General features: G+C 44.7%; 2 protein-coding genes across 2 annotated transcripts in view; one reads left to right on the top strand and one right to left on the bottom strand.

The window, feature by feature from the left end:
• The window catches only part of LOC149468120 (uncharacterized), a 29,931-nt gene extending 15,741 nt beyond the window's left edge, over positions 1–14,190 (bottom strand). The window contains exon 1 of the mRNA XM_089670639.1: positions 12,950–14,190. Coding sequence (XP_089526765.1) covers positions 12,950–14,160 — 1,211 coding nt within the window. The 5' untranslated portion in view covers positions 14,161–14,190. The remainder of the gene's footprint in view (positions 1–12,949) is intronic.
• LOC149468115 (uncharacterized) overlaps positions 1–17,798 on the top strand; it is a 368,056-nt gene that overhangs the window by 86,476 nt on the left and 263,782 nt on the right. The gene's annotated exons all lie outside the window — the stretch shown is intronic.

Genomic DNA, 17,798 nt, shown 5'->3' with positions numbered 1-17,798 from the left:
AACACTGAACCCTTGGGGTACCACACTAATAACACTGAACCCTTGGGTACACCACTAATAACACTGACCCTTGGGGTACCCCACTAACACTGAACCCTTGGGGTACACCACTAATAACACTGAGCCTTGGGGTACCCCACTAATAACACTGAACTTTGGGGTACCCCACTAATAACACTGACCCTTGGGGTACCCCACTAATAACACTGAACCCTTGGGTACACCACTAACACTGAACCCTGGGGTACACCACTAATAACACTGAGCCTTGGGGTACCCCACTAATAACACTGAACCTTGGGGTACCCCACTAATAACACTGAACCCTGAGGTACCCCACTAATAACACTGAACCTTGGGGTACACCACTAATAACACTGAACCTTGGGGTACCCCACTAATAACACTGAACCCTGGGGTACCTCACTAATAACACAGCCTTGGGGTACCCCACTAATAACACTTAACCTTGGGGTACCCCACTAATAACACTGAACCCTGGGGTACCTCACTAATAACACAGCCTTGGGGTACCCCACTAATAACACTTAACCTTGGGGTACCCCACTGATAACACTGAACTTTGGGGTACCCCACTAATATTGACCCTTGGGGTACCCCACTAATAACACTGAACCCTTGGGTACACCACTAATAACACTGAGCCTTGGGGTACCCCACTAATAACACTGAACCTTGGGGTACACCACTAATAACACTGAACCTTGGGCTACACCACTAATAACACTGATCCCTGGAGTACCCCACTAATAACACTGAACCCTGGGGTACCCCACTAATAACACAGCCTTGGGGTACCCCACTAATAACACTGTACCTTGGGGTACCCCACTAATAAAACTGAACATTGGGGAACCCCACTAATAACACTGAACCTTGGGGTACCCCACTAATAACACTGAACCTTGGAGTACCCCACTAATAACACTGAACCCTGGGGTACCCCACTAATAACACAGCCTTGGGGTACCCCACTAATAACACTTAACCTTGGGGTACCCCACTGATAACACTGAACTTTGGGGTACCCCACTAATATTGACCCTTGGGGTACCCCACTAATAACACTGAACCCTTGGGTACACCACTAATAACACTGAGCCTTGGGGTACACCACTAATAACACTGAACCTTGGGGTACACCACTAATAACACTGAACCTTGGGCTACACCACTAATAACACTGATCCCTGGAGTACCCCACTAATAACACTGAACCCTGGGGTACCCCACTAATAACACAGCCTTGGGGTACCCCACTAATAACACTGTACCTTGGGGTACCCCACTAATAAAACTGAACATTGGGGAACCCCAATAATAACACTGAACCTTGGGGTACCCCACTAATAACACTGAACCTTGGGGTACCCCACTAATAACACTGAGCCTTGGGGTACCCCACTAATAACACAGCCTTGGGGTACACCACTAATAACACTGAACCTTGGGGTACCCCACTAATAACACTGAACCATGGGGAACCCCACTAATAACACTGAACCTTGGGGAACCCCACTAATAACACTGAACCTCAGGGTACACCACTGACACCCCCAGACCATTCAGAGTATGAATCATTAACCACTACTCTCTGAATAAGATCTTTTAGTCAGTTTTCTATCCATTTACATTCAGATTTTTCCAGCCTGTAGACTTTACCTTACACATTAGCCGTGTGTGGGGAACTGTGTCCAAGTATACCACGTCCACCGCCACCCCTCTGTCTAAGTATACCACGTCCACCGCCACCCCTCTGTCCAAGTATACCACGTCCACCGCCACCCCTCTGTCCAAGTATACCACGTCCACTGCCATCCCTCTGTCCAAGTATACCACGTCCACCGCCACCCCTGTGTCCAAGTGTACCACGTCCACCGCCACCCCTCTGTCCAAGTGTACCACGTCCACCACCATCCCTCTGTCCAAGTGTACCACGTCCACCGCCACCCCTCTGTCCAAGTGTACCACGTCCACCGCCACCCCTCTGTCCAAGTATACCACGTCCACCGCCATCCCTCTGTCCAAGTATACCACATCCACCGCCAACCCTCTGTCCAAGTATACCATGTCCACCACCACCCCTCTGTCCAAGTATACCACGTCCACCGCCACCCCTCTGTCCAAGTATGCCACGTCCACCGCCACCCCTCTGTCCAAGTATACCACGTCCACCGCCACCCCTCTGTCCAAGTATACCACATCCACCGCCATCCCTCTGTCCAAGTATACCACATCCACCGCCAACCCTCTGTCCAAGTATGCCACGTCCACCGCCACCCCTCTGTCCAAGTACAGTTGTGTCCAAAATTATTCAACCCCCAATGCTGTAAAGGGGTTTAGGGACTATAGTGTACATTTGGAATTGTATTCAGAATCAAATCCTACAAGGACGTTGTAACTACCCAAATGCAACTAAAATGACATCAATTGTTTATGTAATACAGTAGTAAATGGTTCTTATGTGGTTTCTTCATTGCCACAATTATTCAACCCCTTAAAGACTACCACTCTGAAGAACAGAGGTTCATACAGGTGCTTTCCATCAGGTATTGAAAACACCTGTGGATGTCACCGAGCAGCAATCAAGCATAATAAGCACCAATTAGGCAGCTTTAAAATGACTGTGATACTCAGCTCCTTCTAGACATTTACTGGTGTGGTTACAAACATGGTGAAGGCAAGAGAATGGTCCAGGAAGACAAGAGAAGAGGTGATTTCTCTTCACAGGAAGGGCAATGGCTATAAGAAGATTGCAAAGATGTTAAACATACCAAGAGACACCTTAGGAAGCATCATTCGCAAATTCAAGGCAAAGGGCACTGTTGAAACGCTACCTGGTCGTGGCAGAAAGAAGATGCTGACTTCGACTGCTGTGCGCTACCTGAAGCGTAGAGTGGAGAGAAGTCCCCGTGTGACTGCTGAGGAACTGAGAAAAGATTTGTCAGATGTGGGTACAGAAGTTTCAGCCCAGACAATAAGACGCACACTGCGTAATGAAGGCCTCCGTGCCAGAACTCCCAGGCGTACCCCCTTGCTGTCTCCAAAGAATAAGAAGAGTCGACTGCAGTATGCCAAAAGCCATGTGGACAAACCACAAAAGTTGTGGGATAGTGTTCTGTGGACTGATGAAACAAAATTAGAACTGTTTGGGCCCATGGATCAACGCTATGTTTGGAGGAGGAAGAACAAGGCCTATGATGAAAAGAACACCTTGCCTACTGTGAAGCATGGTGGAGGGTCAATCATGCTTTGGGGCTGTTTTGCTTCTGCAGGTACAGGGAAGCTTCAGCGTGTGCAAGGTACCATGAATTCTCTTCAGTACCAGGAGATATTGGATGGAAACGTGATGCAGTCCGTCACACACCTGAGGCTTGGGAGACGTTGGACCTTTCAACAGGACAATGATCCCAAGCATACCTCCAAGTCCACTAGAGCATGGTTGCAGAGGAAAGGCTGGAACATTTTGGAGTGGCCATCGCAGTCACCAGACTTAAATCCGATTGAGAACCTCTGGTGGGACTTAAAGAAAGCAGTTGCAGTGCGCAAGCCTAAGAATGTGACTGAACTGGAGGCCTTTGCCCATGAAGAATGGGCGAAGATACCCGTAGATCGCTGCAAGACACTTGTGTCAAGCTATGCTTCACGTTTAAAAGCTGTTATAACTGTAAAAGGATGCTGTACTAAGTACTAAGATTGAATGTCACTTGGGGGTTGAATAAAACTGATAATGCTGTGAGCACAGAAAAGACATTTGTGGTTATTTCATTATAACTGTTATGTTATATTTGTCTGACCTACAAGTGCCTCTTTAATGTAAATGTAAGCAAGATGACTGAATGATCAAAAGCAATGTCAAACTGGCCAAAACACTCAATTTCAGTGGGGGTTGAATAATTTTGGACACAACTGTATACCATGTCCACTGCCACCCCTCTGTCCAAGTATACCATGTCCACCGCCACACCTCTGTCCAAGTATACCATGTCCACCGCCACCCCTCTGTCCAAGTATACCATGTCCACAGCCACCCCTCTGTCCAAGTATATCACATCAACCGCCACCCCTTTCTCCAAGTATACCACGTCCAAAACCACCCCTCTGTTCAAGTATACCACGTCTACCGCCACCCCTCTGTCCAATTACACCACATCTACCGCCACCCCTCTGTCCAAGTACACCAAGTCCACCGCCACTTATCTGCCCCAGTATACCATGTCCACCGCCACCCCTCTGTCTGAGTATACCACGTCCACTGCCACCTCTCTGTCTGAGTATACCACACCCACTGCCACCCCTCTGTCCAAGTATACCACGTCCAGCGCCACCCGTTTGTTCAAGTATACCACATCCACAGCCAGCCCTCTGTCCAAGTATACCACGTCCACAGTCAACCCTCTGTCCAAGTATACCACGTCCACCGCCAGCCCTCTGTCCGAGAATACCACGTCCACCGCCACCCATCTGTCCAAGTATACCACGTCCAGCACCACCCCTCTGTCCAAGTATACCACGTTCAGTGCCTCTCCTCTGTCCAAGTATACCAGGTCCACCGCCACCCCTTTTTCCAAGTATACCACATCCACCCCCACCCCTCTGTCCAAGTATACCAAGTCTACAGCCACCCCTCTGTCCAAGTATACCACGTCCACCGCCACCCCTCTGTCCAAGTATACCATGTCCACAGCCACCCCTCTGTCCAAGTATATCACATCCACCGCCACCCCTTTGTCCAAGTATACCACGTCCAAAACCACCCCTCTGTTCAAGTATACCACGTCTACCGCCACCCCTCTGTCCAATTACACCACGTCTACCGCCACCCCTCTGTCCAAGTACACCACGTCCACCGCCACTTCTCTGCCCCAGTATACCATGTCCAACGCCACCCCTCTGTCTGAGTATACCACGTCCACTGCCACCTCTCTGTCTGAGTATACCACACCCACTGCCACCCCTCTGTCCAAGTATACCACATCCAGCGCCACCCCTTTGTCCAAGTATACCACATCCACAGCCAGCCCTCTGTCCAAGTATACCACGTCCACAGTCTACCCTCTGTCCAAGTATACCACGTCCACCGCCAGCCCTCTGTCTGAGAATACCACGTCCACCGCCACCCCTCTGTCCAAGTATACCACGTCCAGCAGCACCCTTCTGTCCAAGTATACCACGTCCAGTGCCACTCCTCTGTCCAAGTATACCAGGTCCACCGCCACCCCTTTTTCCAAGTATACCACATCCACCCCCACCCCTCTGTCCAAGTGTACCAAGTCTACAGCCACCCCTCTGTCCAAGTATACCACGTCCACTGCCACCCCTCTTTCCAAGTATACCACGTCCACCGCCACCCTTCTAGCCAAGGTTTTGCTCACCTCCTCATAAAAAGAAATCAGATTTGTGTGAAAACTTCTGTCTTTCATGAATCCACTACAATCCACTACAATTTGGTAATGGATAAATGGGAGGAAGAGTGAATCTATGACAAATGGCCAGAGATGGCGCTGTACAGGCGATACATTGATGATATTATCATAATATTGAATGCCATCTATGAACATCTGAATAATTTTATTGAACAGATCAATAATAATATGTATGGTTTAACCGCATGCCACCCAGCCACTGTAGAAACAAGGTGGCAGGGCGACACGACTGGGCAAAACCACATTTTAAAACATGTGTTTTTAAAACAGGTAGGGGGTGCACGCGAGGCCGCAGATGTCAGTCGCCAGGTCACAGCCAGTCGTTACCGGCTATGTCCCGGCAATCGGCGGCAATCGCTGACAGAGAGCACAGCTGCAGTAGCTGTGCTTTCAGTCAGTTCCCTGACAGCTCCAGGACACGCTGATCAGACAGAAGAGTTTCTCTCTCCCAATCAGCAGCATTCCCTGCAGTACACACCCCCGCCCCCTAGTAAAACACTCCCCTCACACAGTTAACCCTTTCCCTGAATAATAAACTTAACCCCTTCCTCCCCAGTGCCATTAGTACAGTGTCAGTGATCACTGTATTGGTGTCACTGGGGATGTCAGTGACCCCAAGTCAGTATCCCCCAATGTCAGAATGTCCGCCGCAGTCCCGCCATAAGTCGCTGATCGCCGCCATAAGTCCCTGATCGCCGCCATAATTCGCTGATCGCCGCCATAAGTCGCTGATCGCCGCCATTATTAATATAAAAAAAATAAAAATCCCAGTATCTTTCCCGCCATTTGTAAACTCTATAACTTTCACGTAAACCAATTAATTTACACGTATTGGGTTTTTTTTTAGCAAAGACATGTCGCAGAATGCATTTTGGCAGAAATTTATGACGAAATTTGATTTTTACATTTTTTTTTACTGGACATGTTTTATAGCAAAAAGTCCAAAATATTGTTTTTTTTCCTCAAAATTGTCAGCCTTTTTTTATAGTGCAAAAAATAAAAACCGCACAGGCAATCAAATACCACCGAAAGAAAGCTCAATTTGTGGGGAAAAAAAGGATGTACATTTCATTTATGTACCGTATTGCATGACCGCGCAATTGTCCGTTAAACTAGCGCAGCGCTGTATAGCAAAAAAATGGTGTAAATTGCAGTATCTATACTACAGTTTGTAGACGCTATAACTTTCACACAAAGCAATCAATATACACTTATTGGGATTTTTTTTACCAAAAACATGGAGCAGAATACATTTTGGCCTAAATTTATAACTAACTTTGACTTTACTATATATTTTTTATAGCTGAAAGTAAAAAATATTGTTTTTCTTCAAAATTTTGGGCCTTTTTTTGTTTATAGCGTGAAAAATAAAAAGCGCACAGGTGATCAAATACCACCGAAAGAAAGCTCTATTTGTGTGAAAAAAAGGACGTAAATTTCATTTGGGTGCAGCATTGCATGACCGCGCAATTATCAGTTGAATAAGTGCAGCGCCGAGTAGCAAAAAGAGGCGTGGTCAGGAAGGGGGGTAAATCCTCTGGAGGGCGAGGGGTTAAGATTTACGGTAACTAGCGATCTGAATCAGATTCATTTCCTTGACCTCATATTATATAAAAGCGATGGTGAAATTTTGACTAAAACTTTTTTCAAGGAAGTTGATAAAAATAGCTATATTCCTGCAATTAGTGGACACCATCCTAGATGGCTTCACAATACACCTAGGAGCCAATTTATGAGAATGAAAAGAAGTTGTAGTGAAAACAGACTATATCAATCAAACAGATATTATTATTGACAGATTTGTGGAGAAGGGATATGAGAGGCCTTTTCTTCTTAAAGAAAGAAATTTAATTAATGAAAAAAATAGAGAGTCCCTTTTGAATAATAAGTTATCTAAGGAATTTGAGAACAATATCAGCTTTATTACCAATTTTAATATGCAATATCGTAAGGTTGAAAGAGGTTTTAAAAAATATTGGCCTATTTTGTGACAAGATGATACCTTAAAGAAAATTATTCCTAAAAAAACAATATTTGTCTATAGGAAAAATAGGTCATTAAGGACAAGAAGAGCCCAGAATGTTATAGACCCCCCTAAAAGAGTAGAGTTATTTCCAGATTTAAAAGGTTTCTTTTATTGCAACAACTGTATATGTTGCAGAACAGTACGCAGAGTCAAAGAAAAATCTTTAATTCGTTTTGTTCTAATAAAGAATATAAAATCAATTCCCTGATTCCTTGCAATTCAACCCATGTAGTTTATATCCCAGAATGTCCGTGCCACCTTCCATACGTGGGGCGGACAGGGAGATGTCTTAAAACTAGAATAGCTGAACATATTGCCAATATAAAAAAGGGTTTCGAAAAACACAGCGTTTTGAAGCATTTTAAGATGAAACATAATTGTGATCCGAGTTTATTAACCTTTTATGGTATTGATTTGGCTAAATCCCATTGGAGGGGCACGGATTTAATTAATAATATTTCCAAGAAAGAAACTTATTGGATTTATGAATTGAATGCTCTTAAACCCAATGGAATGAACGTTGATATTGATCTTAATTGTTTTCTCACTAATTTTTGACGTTTGTTTTTATTTTGATTTTTTTATGCCATTTTTTGCGATATTTTATATTAAGTTCCCCTAGTCCCCTTTCTTTTCTCTTTTCATAAGATATTTTTTCATGAGTTGTTCCCTTTATTTTAGTATTTTTATTTTATTTATTGTATTAGAGTTCCCCTTAATTATTATCTATCCTTGTTGAATAGTATTACAATCCTTTTCATTTTTGATCAGAATTCTCTTTTAGTATCTATTTGACACTGCCACGTTAAATGTTTTTTTTTTTTTTAATGTTTCTTTATCATGTTTATGTTTTGTATAGATATTTTTATATACATTCTTACGTTAGATATATTAGGTTTTTGTTTAGATAGGTGTGCAGAGACATCAACGTGCATTACAAGATACATGTGTTTATGTTGAATGAAGATTTTCCTTTAATGACACATGTATCTATTTTGTTACTGTCTCCCAAGATGTTTATGTCCCCAATGATCTTTTATCTGCTTATATTGAATTCATGTTTGTTATTTACCACATTGTTACATTTTACCCATCTATTGTATCCATTTGTTTACATGACAGATTGTTGTTTTGGGATAGGATTGCTTGCTCAGTCTGCTCTCATTAGTCACCAGCTGTCAGTCTGGTGCAGTGAATATTTAATGAACAGCTGACGTCTCACATCCATCCGCTCCGTGAGGACGTCGATGACGAAATGCGTAGGGTGGTGCCTTTGGATGTGATGTTCAGAACACTCCTGGTCTGTTTGCACGTTGCATGTGCATGTTTAGCTGGGTCTGAGTAGCTTGTATTCATCACACACGCTGTTTATACTGGTGTCAGTCTGGACACCTTGCTTGGAAGTGCATTTCTTCATTAAAGTTTGATGCCTTTTAAAACATACTGCACCGTGATTGGTCACTTTTTTCTTTCGAGTGACGGTCTGATCATCTCTCAGTTTGGATACTAAATCACCTTTGCAGTGGATTTTCAGCTTTGCAGCACATCATCTGTTGGAGTTCATCCCTCATTTCATCAGGGCTGCTGTCAACATAATATTTATTTCTCCCAGAGTAACAAGTACTATATGCTGGTTTTTCAACAATCAGCATATTACTCTGGGGAGTTCTATTTAACCATTTTTGGTGGTGGATTCATGCGGTGAATTATTATTTTGGACATTATTTATTATTTGAACTTTTGGAATTTTTTGTTTTTGCTGGATTTTATTTTGATTTAATATATTGTTTCTTATTGTTGTGTTAAATTTTTTGTATGTATTTAAGCGCAACCTATATTTTTTTGAAGTTCATGAATCCATGCTGTCTGTGGCTTACAATATTTGTTTCCAGCAAGAACTCCTCTCTGTGGTCTTTTATTAAACTCTCCAGTATCTTCCCAACTATAGAAGTTACACTAACAGGTCTATAATTACTTGGGAAAGATTTTGTCCCCTTTATAAATATTGGCCCCACATTGGCCTTACACCAATCCAGTGGTACTATGCCAGTCATTAACCCCTTCCATACCGGGCAATTTTACACCTTCCTGCCCAGGCCATTTTTCAGGTTTCAGCGCTCTCACACTTTGAATGACAATTGCGCGGTCATACAACATTGTACCCAAACTAAAATGTTATCATTTTCTTCACACAACTAGAGCTTTCTTTTGGTGGTATTTAATCACCGCTGGGATTTTTATTTTTTGCTAAATTAACAAAAAAAGACCAAAAATTTTGAAAAAAACCCACATTTTTCTTTGTTTCTGTTATAAAAGTTTACAAATAAATAATTGTTCTTCATAAATTTAGGCCGAGATGTATTCTGCTACATGTCTTTGGTGAAAATAACCCAAATTAGGATTTATTATTTAGTTTGTAGGAAAGTTATAGAGTTCACAAACTATGGTATAGATCTGAATATTGATCAATCCTGAAGTACTGACAGCCAATCTAATTTCTTGAGGTCCAAGAATGTCAGAATAGTACAAATATCCCCCAAATGACCCCTTTTTGCAGAGTAGACAGTCCGACGTACTTCATAAGAGGCATGGCAAGTTTTTTGAAGTTGTATTTTTATGTCATAATTTTTCGGAAAATGAAAAAATTTAACAAAATTTTTTCACTATTTTTTTTTTTACATACTGTCACCAGTGGAGTACAGCGTCATCATATAACTGGCATGGCGGTGATCAGGACACTGACTGGTGACAGTATGAAAAAAAAAAAAATATATATATTTTTTTAATTTTTTTTAATTTTTTTATTATATTTAATTTTTTATTACTTTTTTTTATTTTTTTAAGATTTTTTTTCATATTTTACTATGACCAAAATAGTACAATGTTACCATAGTAACACTGTACTACTTTGGGGAAGTGATCAGTATTTTTTTTTTTTTTACACAATTTGCTTATAGCAAAGAATTACCCTGCTATAAGCAAGCATTTACCTGAATGAAATCGATTCATTCAGTTTTTTTTTTTTTTGTGCTTAGCTGTGATTTGGTCACAGCTAATCACATGACATGTGCATGTGATTAGCTGTGACCATTCACAGCTAGGCACTAGTATACAATGGATGGCATCATGAATGAAGCCATCCATTGTATACAACTGTCATGTGACCTGCTGTGATTGGTCACAGCAGGTCACATGGTACCAGCAACGGGAGCCGGTACTTGGATCTGTCATCGGCCGTATCCGAGGTGCACGGCCGGTGACAGATCGCACTGCTGCGCCGCTCTGCATTACCGCAAACGGCGCATGTGCGGGAGCACGCCAAATGGCGTGCACCCGGAATGAAGAGGCACATCTGAAGCCGCCAAACGGCCATTGGCCGGGCGGCTAATGGTTAAAGAGTCCCTAACAATGAGAAACAATGGCTGTGAGATGACAGAGCTGAATTCTTTAAGGCCCCCGTGGGTGTCTGCCATCCGGTCCAGGGGCTTTATTCACCTTTATTCTGTCTAAATATTTCTGGATCATATCAATTGTGAGCCAATGTGGATCATCTGGGGGGTGTCAGTACCACCCCCCATTATGGACAAGAGCCCCCCCATGTTCCTTTGTATACGCAGAGCTGAAGAAGGGATTTCATACATTGTCCTTCTTTGTCCCCAGTCACCCCCTCTAGATGGTTCTGTAAAGGGCCTACATGCTGGGACCGGACCTTTCTACTATTCATATATTGGAGGAATGTTTTGGGGTCGTCCTGATATCTTTCTGTCGTTTGTTTTCAGTTTTTGCGCCTTTATTTCCTTTTTGCATATTCTGTTCTATTCTTTGTAATGTGTAAACGATGATCGCGTTCCTTCATTGTTATATTTAATAAAAGCTCTTTTCTTATTATCTATAGCTTTTGTAACTTTGGCCGTAAGCCACATAGGTTGGATTTTTAGCCTTTTATACTTGTTCCCATGGGAATATATTTTGCAGTGTGGTCACGTACAGTGTTTTTGAAGAACTCCCATTTCTGTGTTGTGTTCATCGATGCCAATATTCCCTCCCAGTCTAAGTCTTGGAGAGCGGCTCTCAGCCTTGGAATATTAGCTCTCTTAAAGTTGAGCATTTTTATTTTTCCTGTATGTGCTCACTGTTTACAGCTAACAATAAATGAAATCATGTTATGGTCACTGCTACCCAGATGTTCTTTTATATGGACATTCATAATAAGCTCTGCATGGTTGGAGATGACCAGGTCCAGCACAGCATCATTACTAGTTGGGGCCTCTATGAACTGGACCATAAAATTGTCCTGTAGTAGGTTTAAAAACTTTTGCCCTTTAACTGTTACTGCAGTACCATTACTCCAGTCACTTTCCGGGTAGTTACCTTCCCCCATTATTATCACTGTCCCAGCCCTTGCAATCTGTGGGAGGAGCTGAGTCTCCACCTCCTCATTAACACTGGGAGGCCTATAACAAACTCCAATGATGACCTTTGTAGTACCGCCCCCCATGTGCAGTTCCACCCATAATACTTCAGCCTCATCACACTCTCCATCAACTAGGTCCTCTTTCACACTCGCTCTGAGATCATTTCTCACACAGAGACAGGCAACACCCCCTTTCCTATTTCCCCCGTCTCTCCGAAAGAGAACCTAGCCAGGAATATGAATGGCCCAGTCATGTGAGGAATGAAGCCAAGATTCAGCAATACCAATTTAATCCTAGTTCTCTTCATGCACCAAACCTTCCAACTCACCTATTGTGCTGGGCACACTTCTGGCATTGGGGAACAAACACTTTCATTCACTGACACCTTGTTCATTCACTGACACCTTGTCCATTCACTGACACCTTGTTCACACGGATTTTGTGAATTTTTTATTTTCATACAAATGGTACCAATTCCACTTGTTGTTTGTAACATGGGAACTTTCTTATCATTTGCCATAGCCCTCCCCCCATCTTTCCCCATTCCACCCCCCAATAAGTACTGACCCCCGTGTGATCTGTCCACCCAGTTATAATTGAATTCTCCCTCCCCCCTCCATCCTAGATTATATACTCCTCCAGACTTCCCATAAACCCCTCCCCCAGCATAGCAGACCCCCTTCCATTTAGGTGCAGACCATCTCTAGTATATAGGCTGCACCCCAATGAAAAGTCAGCCCAGTGCTCTAGGTCAGGATTCCATTTTTATTCTTCTCCTGCTATCAATGGCCAACCCAGTCCCACACTTCATCCATGTCTTTGGTGACCTCTGATCTCCTTATGAACGGTTTCTTCCATGATGAAGATCAGCCATGGAGTATATCTGAGGTGTATATCAGGGTGTGCTTCTTCCCCACATGAGAGCTGGGATGTCCAGGAACATCCATTTACCGCACTCAAGACACTAATACACCTCCAGGGTTGTGTGGGGCCCCTGATGTACAGGAGGACAGGACTTCAGTGAGGAACATTTCCATCACTCAGGACAGGAATACGGCTACTCCCCCGTGTGAGATCTCTGATGTCTGTGAAGATGGGACTTATCTGAAAAACCTTTCCCGCACTCAGAACAGGAATACGGCTTCTCCCCTGTGTGAGATCTCTGATGAATGGAAAGATGGGACCTCACTGAAAAACATTTCCCGCACTCAGTACAGGAATACGGCTTCTCCCCCGTGTGAGATCGTTGATGTATGTAAAGAATGGACTTCACTGAAAAACATTTCCCACACTCATGACAGGAAAATGGCTTCTCCCCTGTGTGAGATCTTTGATGTGTGGAAAGATGGGCCTTCTGTGAAAAACATTTCCCGCACACAGGACAGGAATGTGGTTTCTCACCTGTGTGAGATCGCTGATGTGTGGAAAGATTGGATTTCTGTGAAAAACATCTCCCGCACTCATGACAGGAATACGGCTTCTCCCCCGCGTGGGATCGCTGATGTGTGTAAAGATCGGACTTCTGTGAAAAACATTTCCCGCACTCAGGACAAGAATACAGCTTCTCCCCTGTGTGTGATCTCTGATGTTTGTGCAGAATGAACTTCTGTGAAAAACATTTCCCACACTCAGGACAGAAATATGGCTTTTCACCCGTGTGAGATCTCTGATGTTTGTAAAGACTGGACTTCTGTGAAAAACATTTCCCACACTCAGGACAGGAATACGGCTTCTCCCCCGTATGAGATCTCTGATGTTTGTGAAGATCGGACTTAACTGAAAAACATTTCCCACACTCAGGACAGGAATATGGCTTCTCCCCTGTGTGAGATCTCTGATGTGTGTAAAGATGGTACTTTTGTGAAAAACATTTCCCACACTCAGGACAGGAATACGGCTTCTCCCCCGCGTGAGATCTTTTATGCCTATTAAGACGGGATTTATAACGGAAGCTCTTCCCGCACTCAGTACAGGAGAAGCTCTTCCCTGTAGGAAGGCCGGCTTGGTCCCGCACAGTCTGAGGGTCCTCAGGATACGAGGAATTTGATGGTCCATCTATACTGGGTGGTGCCGGATGGACATTGGAGGGAGCCGAGTTTTCTCCTGGACTATACTGTGTGATGTCCTCATCTTCTACTTTCCAGTCTGGAGACAAAGTGAGACAATCCTCGGAGGTTTTCCTCATCTCCCGGCCATGGACTAAAATACAAAGACAAAGAGGATTACTAGACAGGAGCTGACTGGTTCCCCCAAACCAGGACTCCGCCCACATTAGGCAGCTTGGTCTCTGAGGAGCTTACAATTCCACCCTCAAGGGAACTAGGAAATGGCTCCTCTGATCTCCTACCAGGTCATTTCTTTATTCATGGACCTTAGTCACAGAGTGAGGAAACAACCAGAACTGTCTTTTATAGGAGGGACAGTGATGAGGGGATTATAGGACGAGGGTCCCCACCCCCTCTATCACTCATCGCCATCTTTCCAACGCAAGAAGTACTGCACTTCCTTATTTAGTCCATGATTTAGTCATGAAGAACAGCGGGGCTGAGCCCCACCAGAGGTCAGAGAGTGAGGATGGGGGGAGAACAACCAAGATGAAGACTGGACTGATCCTGAAGACCACCATCATTGGGGTGTTGACTCCTCCCTCATTATCACTTTCTGTTTAAGGGTCCAAAGTTGGAGGATGTTATCATATTATTATCACCATGTAAAAGTCTGTGCTCCAATCACATCATCCGATATAAAATGTCCAGCTGGGAGGAAATGGGGGGAACAAAAGAGAATCCATATTATGTGTATATATAGCAGTGGGGGGAGGGGGGAGAGCAGAAGTCAAGAGTATGTAATGTACAACATAGAGTATATAGTGCAGGGGTATGGAGTATGTAATGTACAACATAGAGTATATAGTGCAGGGGTCAGGAGTATGTAATGTACAACATAGAGTATATAGTGCAGGGGTATGGAGTATGTAATGTACAACATAGAGTATATAGTGCAGGGGTCAGAAGAATTTAATATACAACACAAAGTATATAGTGCAGGGGTCAGGAGTATGTAATGTACAACATAGAGTATATAGTGCAGGGGTCAGAAGAATTTAATATACAACACAAAGTATATAGTGCAGGGGTCAGGAGTATGTAATGTACAACATAGAGTATATAGTGCAGGGGTCAGAAGAATTTAATATACAACACAAAGTATATAGTGCAGGGGTCAGGAGTATGTAATGTACAACATAGAGTATATAGTGCAGGGGTCAGGATAATGTAACGTACAATATAAAATATAAAGTGCAAGGGTCAGGAGGATGTAACGTACAACAGAGTATATAGTGCAGGGGTCAGGAGTATTTAATGTACAACAAAGTATATAGTGCAGGGGTCAGGAGTACATAATGTACAACAGAGTATATAGTGCAGGGGTCAGGACTCACAGTATTAGTATTCTGTAATCAGTGGAAGCTTAAATGTTTACTGTAGACAACATGTAGAGGTGATCTGGGATTAAACCATCATGAAACACATTAGATTGGAGGTGAGCAAATCCTTGGGCGGAGGGGTGGCGGTGGACGTGGTATACTTGGGCAGAGGGGTGGCGGAGGATGAGGCCTGCCTCACCACCAGCCCCCACACAACTCCTACGACCTCCCTCCTCCTCTATCCTACGCTCCCTCACCAACATCTTTAATCTTTCCCTCTCTACTGGTGCATTCCCCTCCCCTCTGAAACATGCACACATCACTCCCATACTCAAAAAGCCCTCCCTGGACAACCTTAGACCCATCTCCCTGCTGCCATTTACATCCAAACTCCTAGAGCGCTTAGTCTACAATCGCCTAAGCGCTCACCTCAATGATAACAACCTCCTCGATCCCCTACAGTCTGGCTTCTGTCCCCTACACTCCACTGAAACTGCCTTACTTAAACTCTCCAACGACCTGCTAACCGCCAAAGCTAATGGCCACTATTCAGTGCTCCTACTCCTTGACCTCTCTGCAGCTTTTGACACAGTCGACCACCCCCTCCTCCTTAATAAACTACACTCCCTTGGCATCAGAGACTCCGCTCTCTCCTGGCTCTCATCCTACCTATCACAGCGCTCCTTCAGCGTTACCTATAATGCTACCACCTCCCCCTCACTCCCCCTCTCTGTTGGGGTCTCAAGGCTCTGTCCTTGGACCCCTTCTCTTCTCCATCTACACCTCCTTCCTTGGCCAACTCATACACTCCCATGGATTCAACTACCACCTCTATGCTGACGACACACAAATCTCTCTCTTTACCTGTTGCCTCACCCCCTCGGTCTCCGCCCAAATCACCCACCTACTGAAAGACATATCAGACTGGATGTCACTCCACTTCCTTAAACTGAACCTTTCCAAAACAGTCTTCCCCCCAGCCCACACACCCCCCCCCCCCCACTGACTTCTCCATCACGTCCAACAATGCCACCATCAAACCCGCCCCGCAGGCCAGAGTACTTGGTTTTATTCTGGACTCCAACCTATCCTTCCAGCCCCAAGTCCAATCTTTAACAAACTCATGCAGACTCCACCTCCGCAACATCGCCAAAATCCTCACGTTCCTAACCTCAGAAACCACTAAACAGCTCATCCACTCCCTCATCATATCACGACTCGACTACTGTAACTCCCTCCTCACTGGCCTGCCTCACCACAGGCTATCCCCACTTCAATCAATCCTGAATACGGCAGCCAGACTCATTCACCTTACCAACCGCTCAGTATCCGCCATCCCCCTCTGCCAATCCCTCCACTGGCTTCCAATTGCCCAACGGATCAAATTCAAAATCCTAACACTGACGTACAAAGCTGTCCACCATACTGCCCCAAACTACATCACCAACCTAATATCCAAGTACCACCCAAAACGAACTCTCCGCTTCTCACAAGACCTCCTTCTCTCTAGTTCCCTGGTCTCCTCCTCCCATGCCCACCTCCAGGACTTCTCCAGGGCATCACCCATCCTCTGAAACTCCCTGCCCCAACCCATAAGCCTATCACCTACTCTCCTCTAGGCGCATCCTGAAAACCCACCTCTTCAGGGAAGCCTACCCTGCCCTCACCTAATTGCTGATCTCCTCCTCTCTTCCTACCACTCCAATACCCATAGCCACTTCCTCCTGTACCACTATCCCCTCCCTCCTAGATTGTAAGCTCCAAGGAGCAGAGCCCTCGAACCCCTCGTGTATCTCATTGTATTGTCGCATGTATTGTCTCCCATTGTAATGTACAGCGCTGAGCGAACTGTTGGCGCTATATAAATACTGTATAATAATAATACATGGACAGAGGAGTGGACGTGGTATACTTGGACAGAGGGATGGCTGTGGAATACTTGGGACAGAGGGGTGATGGTGGATGTGGTATACTTGGACAGAGGGGTGGCGGTAGACGTGGTATACATGGACAGAGGGGTGGCGGTGGATGTGGTATACGTGGATAGAGGGGTGGCGGTGGATGTGGTATACATGGACAGAGGGGTGGCGGTGGATGTGGTATACATGGACAGAGGGGTGATGGTGGATGTGGTATACATGGACAGAGGGGTGGCGGTAGACGTGGTATACATGGACAGAGGGGTGGTGGTAGACGTGGTATACTTGGATAGAGGGGTGGCGGTGGACGTGGTATACTTGGACAGAGGGGGGCGGTGGACGTGGTATACTTGGACAAAGGGGTGGCGGTGGACGTGGTATACTTGGACAGAAGGGTGGCGGTGGACGTGGTATACTTGGACAGAGGGGTGGCGGTGGACGTGGTATACTTGGACAGAGGGGTGGCGGTGGACGTGGTATACTTGGACACAGTTCCCCACACACGGCTAATGTGTAAGGTAAAGGAAAATCCGAATGTAAATGGATAGAAAACTGGCTAAAAGA

The sequence above is a fragment of the Staurois parvus genome, unplaced genomic scaffold (assembly GCF_062004578.1).
Source record: "Staurois parvus isolate SC_StPar_1 unplaced genomic scaffold, SC_StPar_1.0 ptg000092l, whole genome shotgun sequence".
Lineage (NCBI taxonomy): Eukaryota > Metazoa > Chordata > Amphibia > Anura > Ranidae > Staurois > Staurois parvus.
The sequence above is the reverse complement of the archived record's forward strand: the minus strand, read 5'-3'. Positions and strand labels throughout refer to the sequence as shown.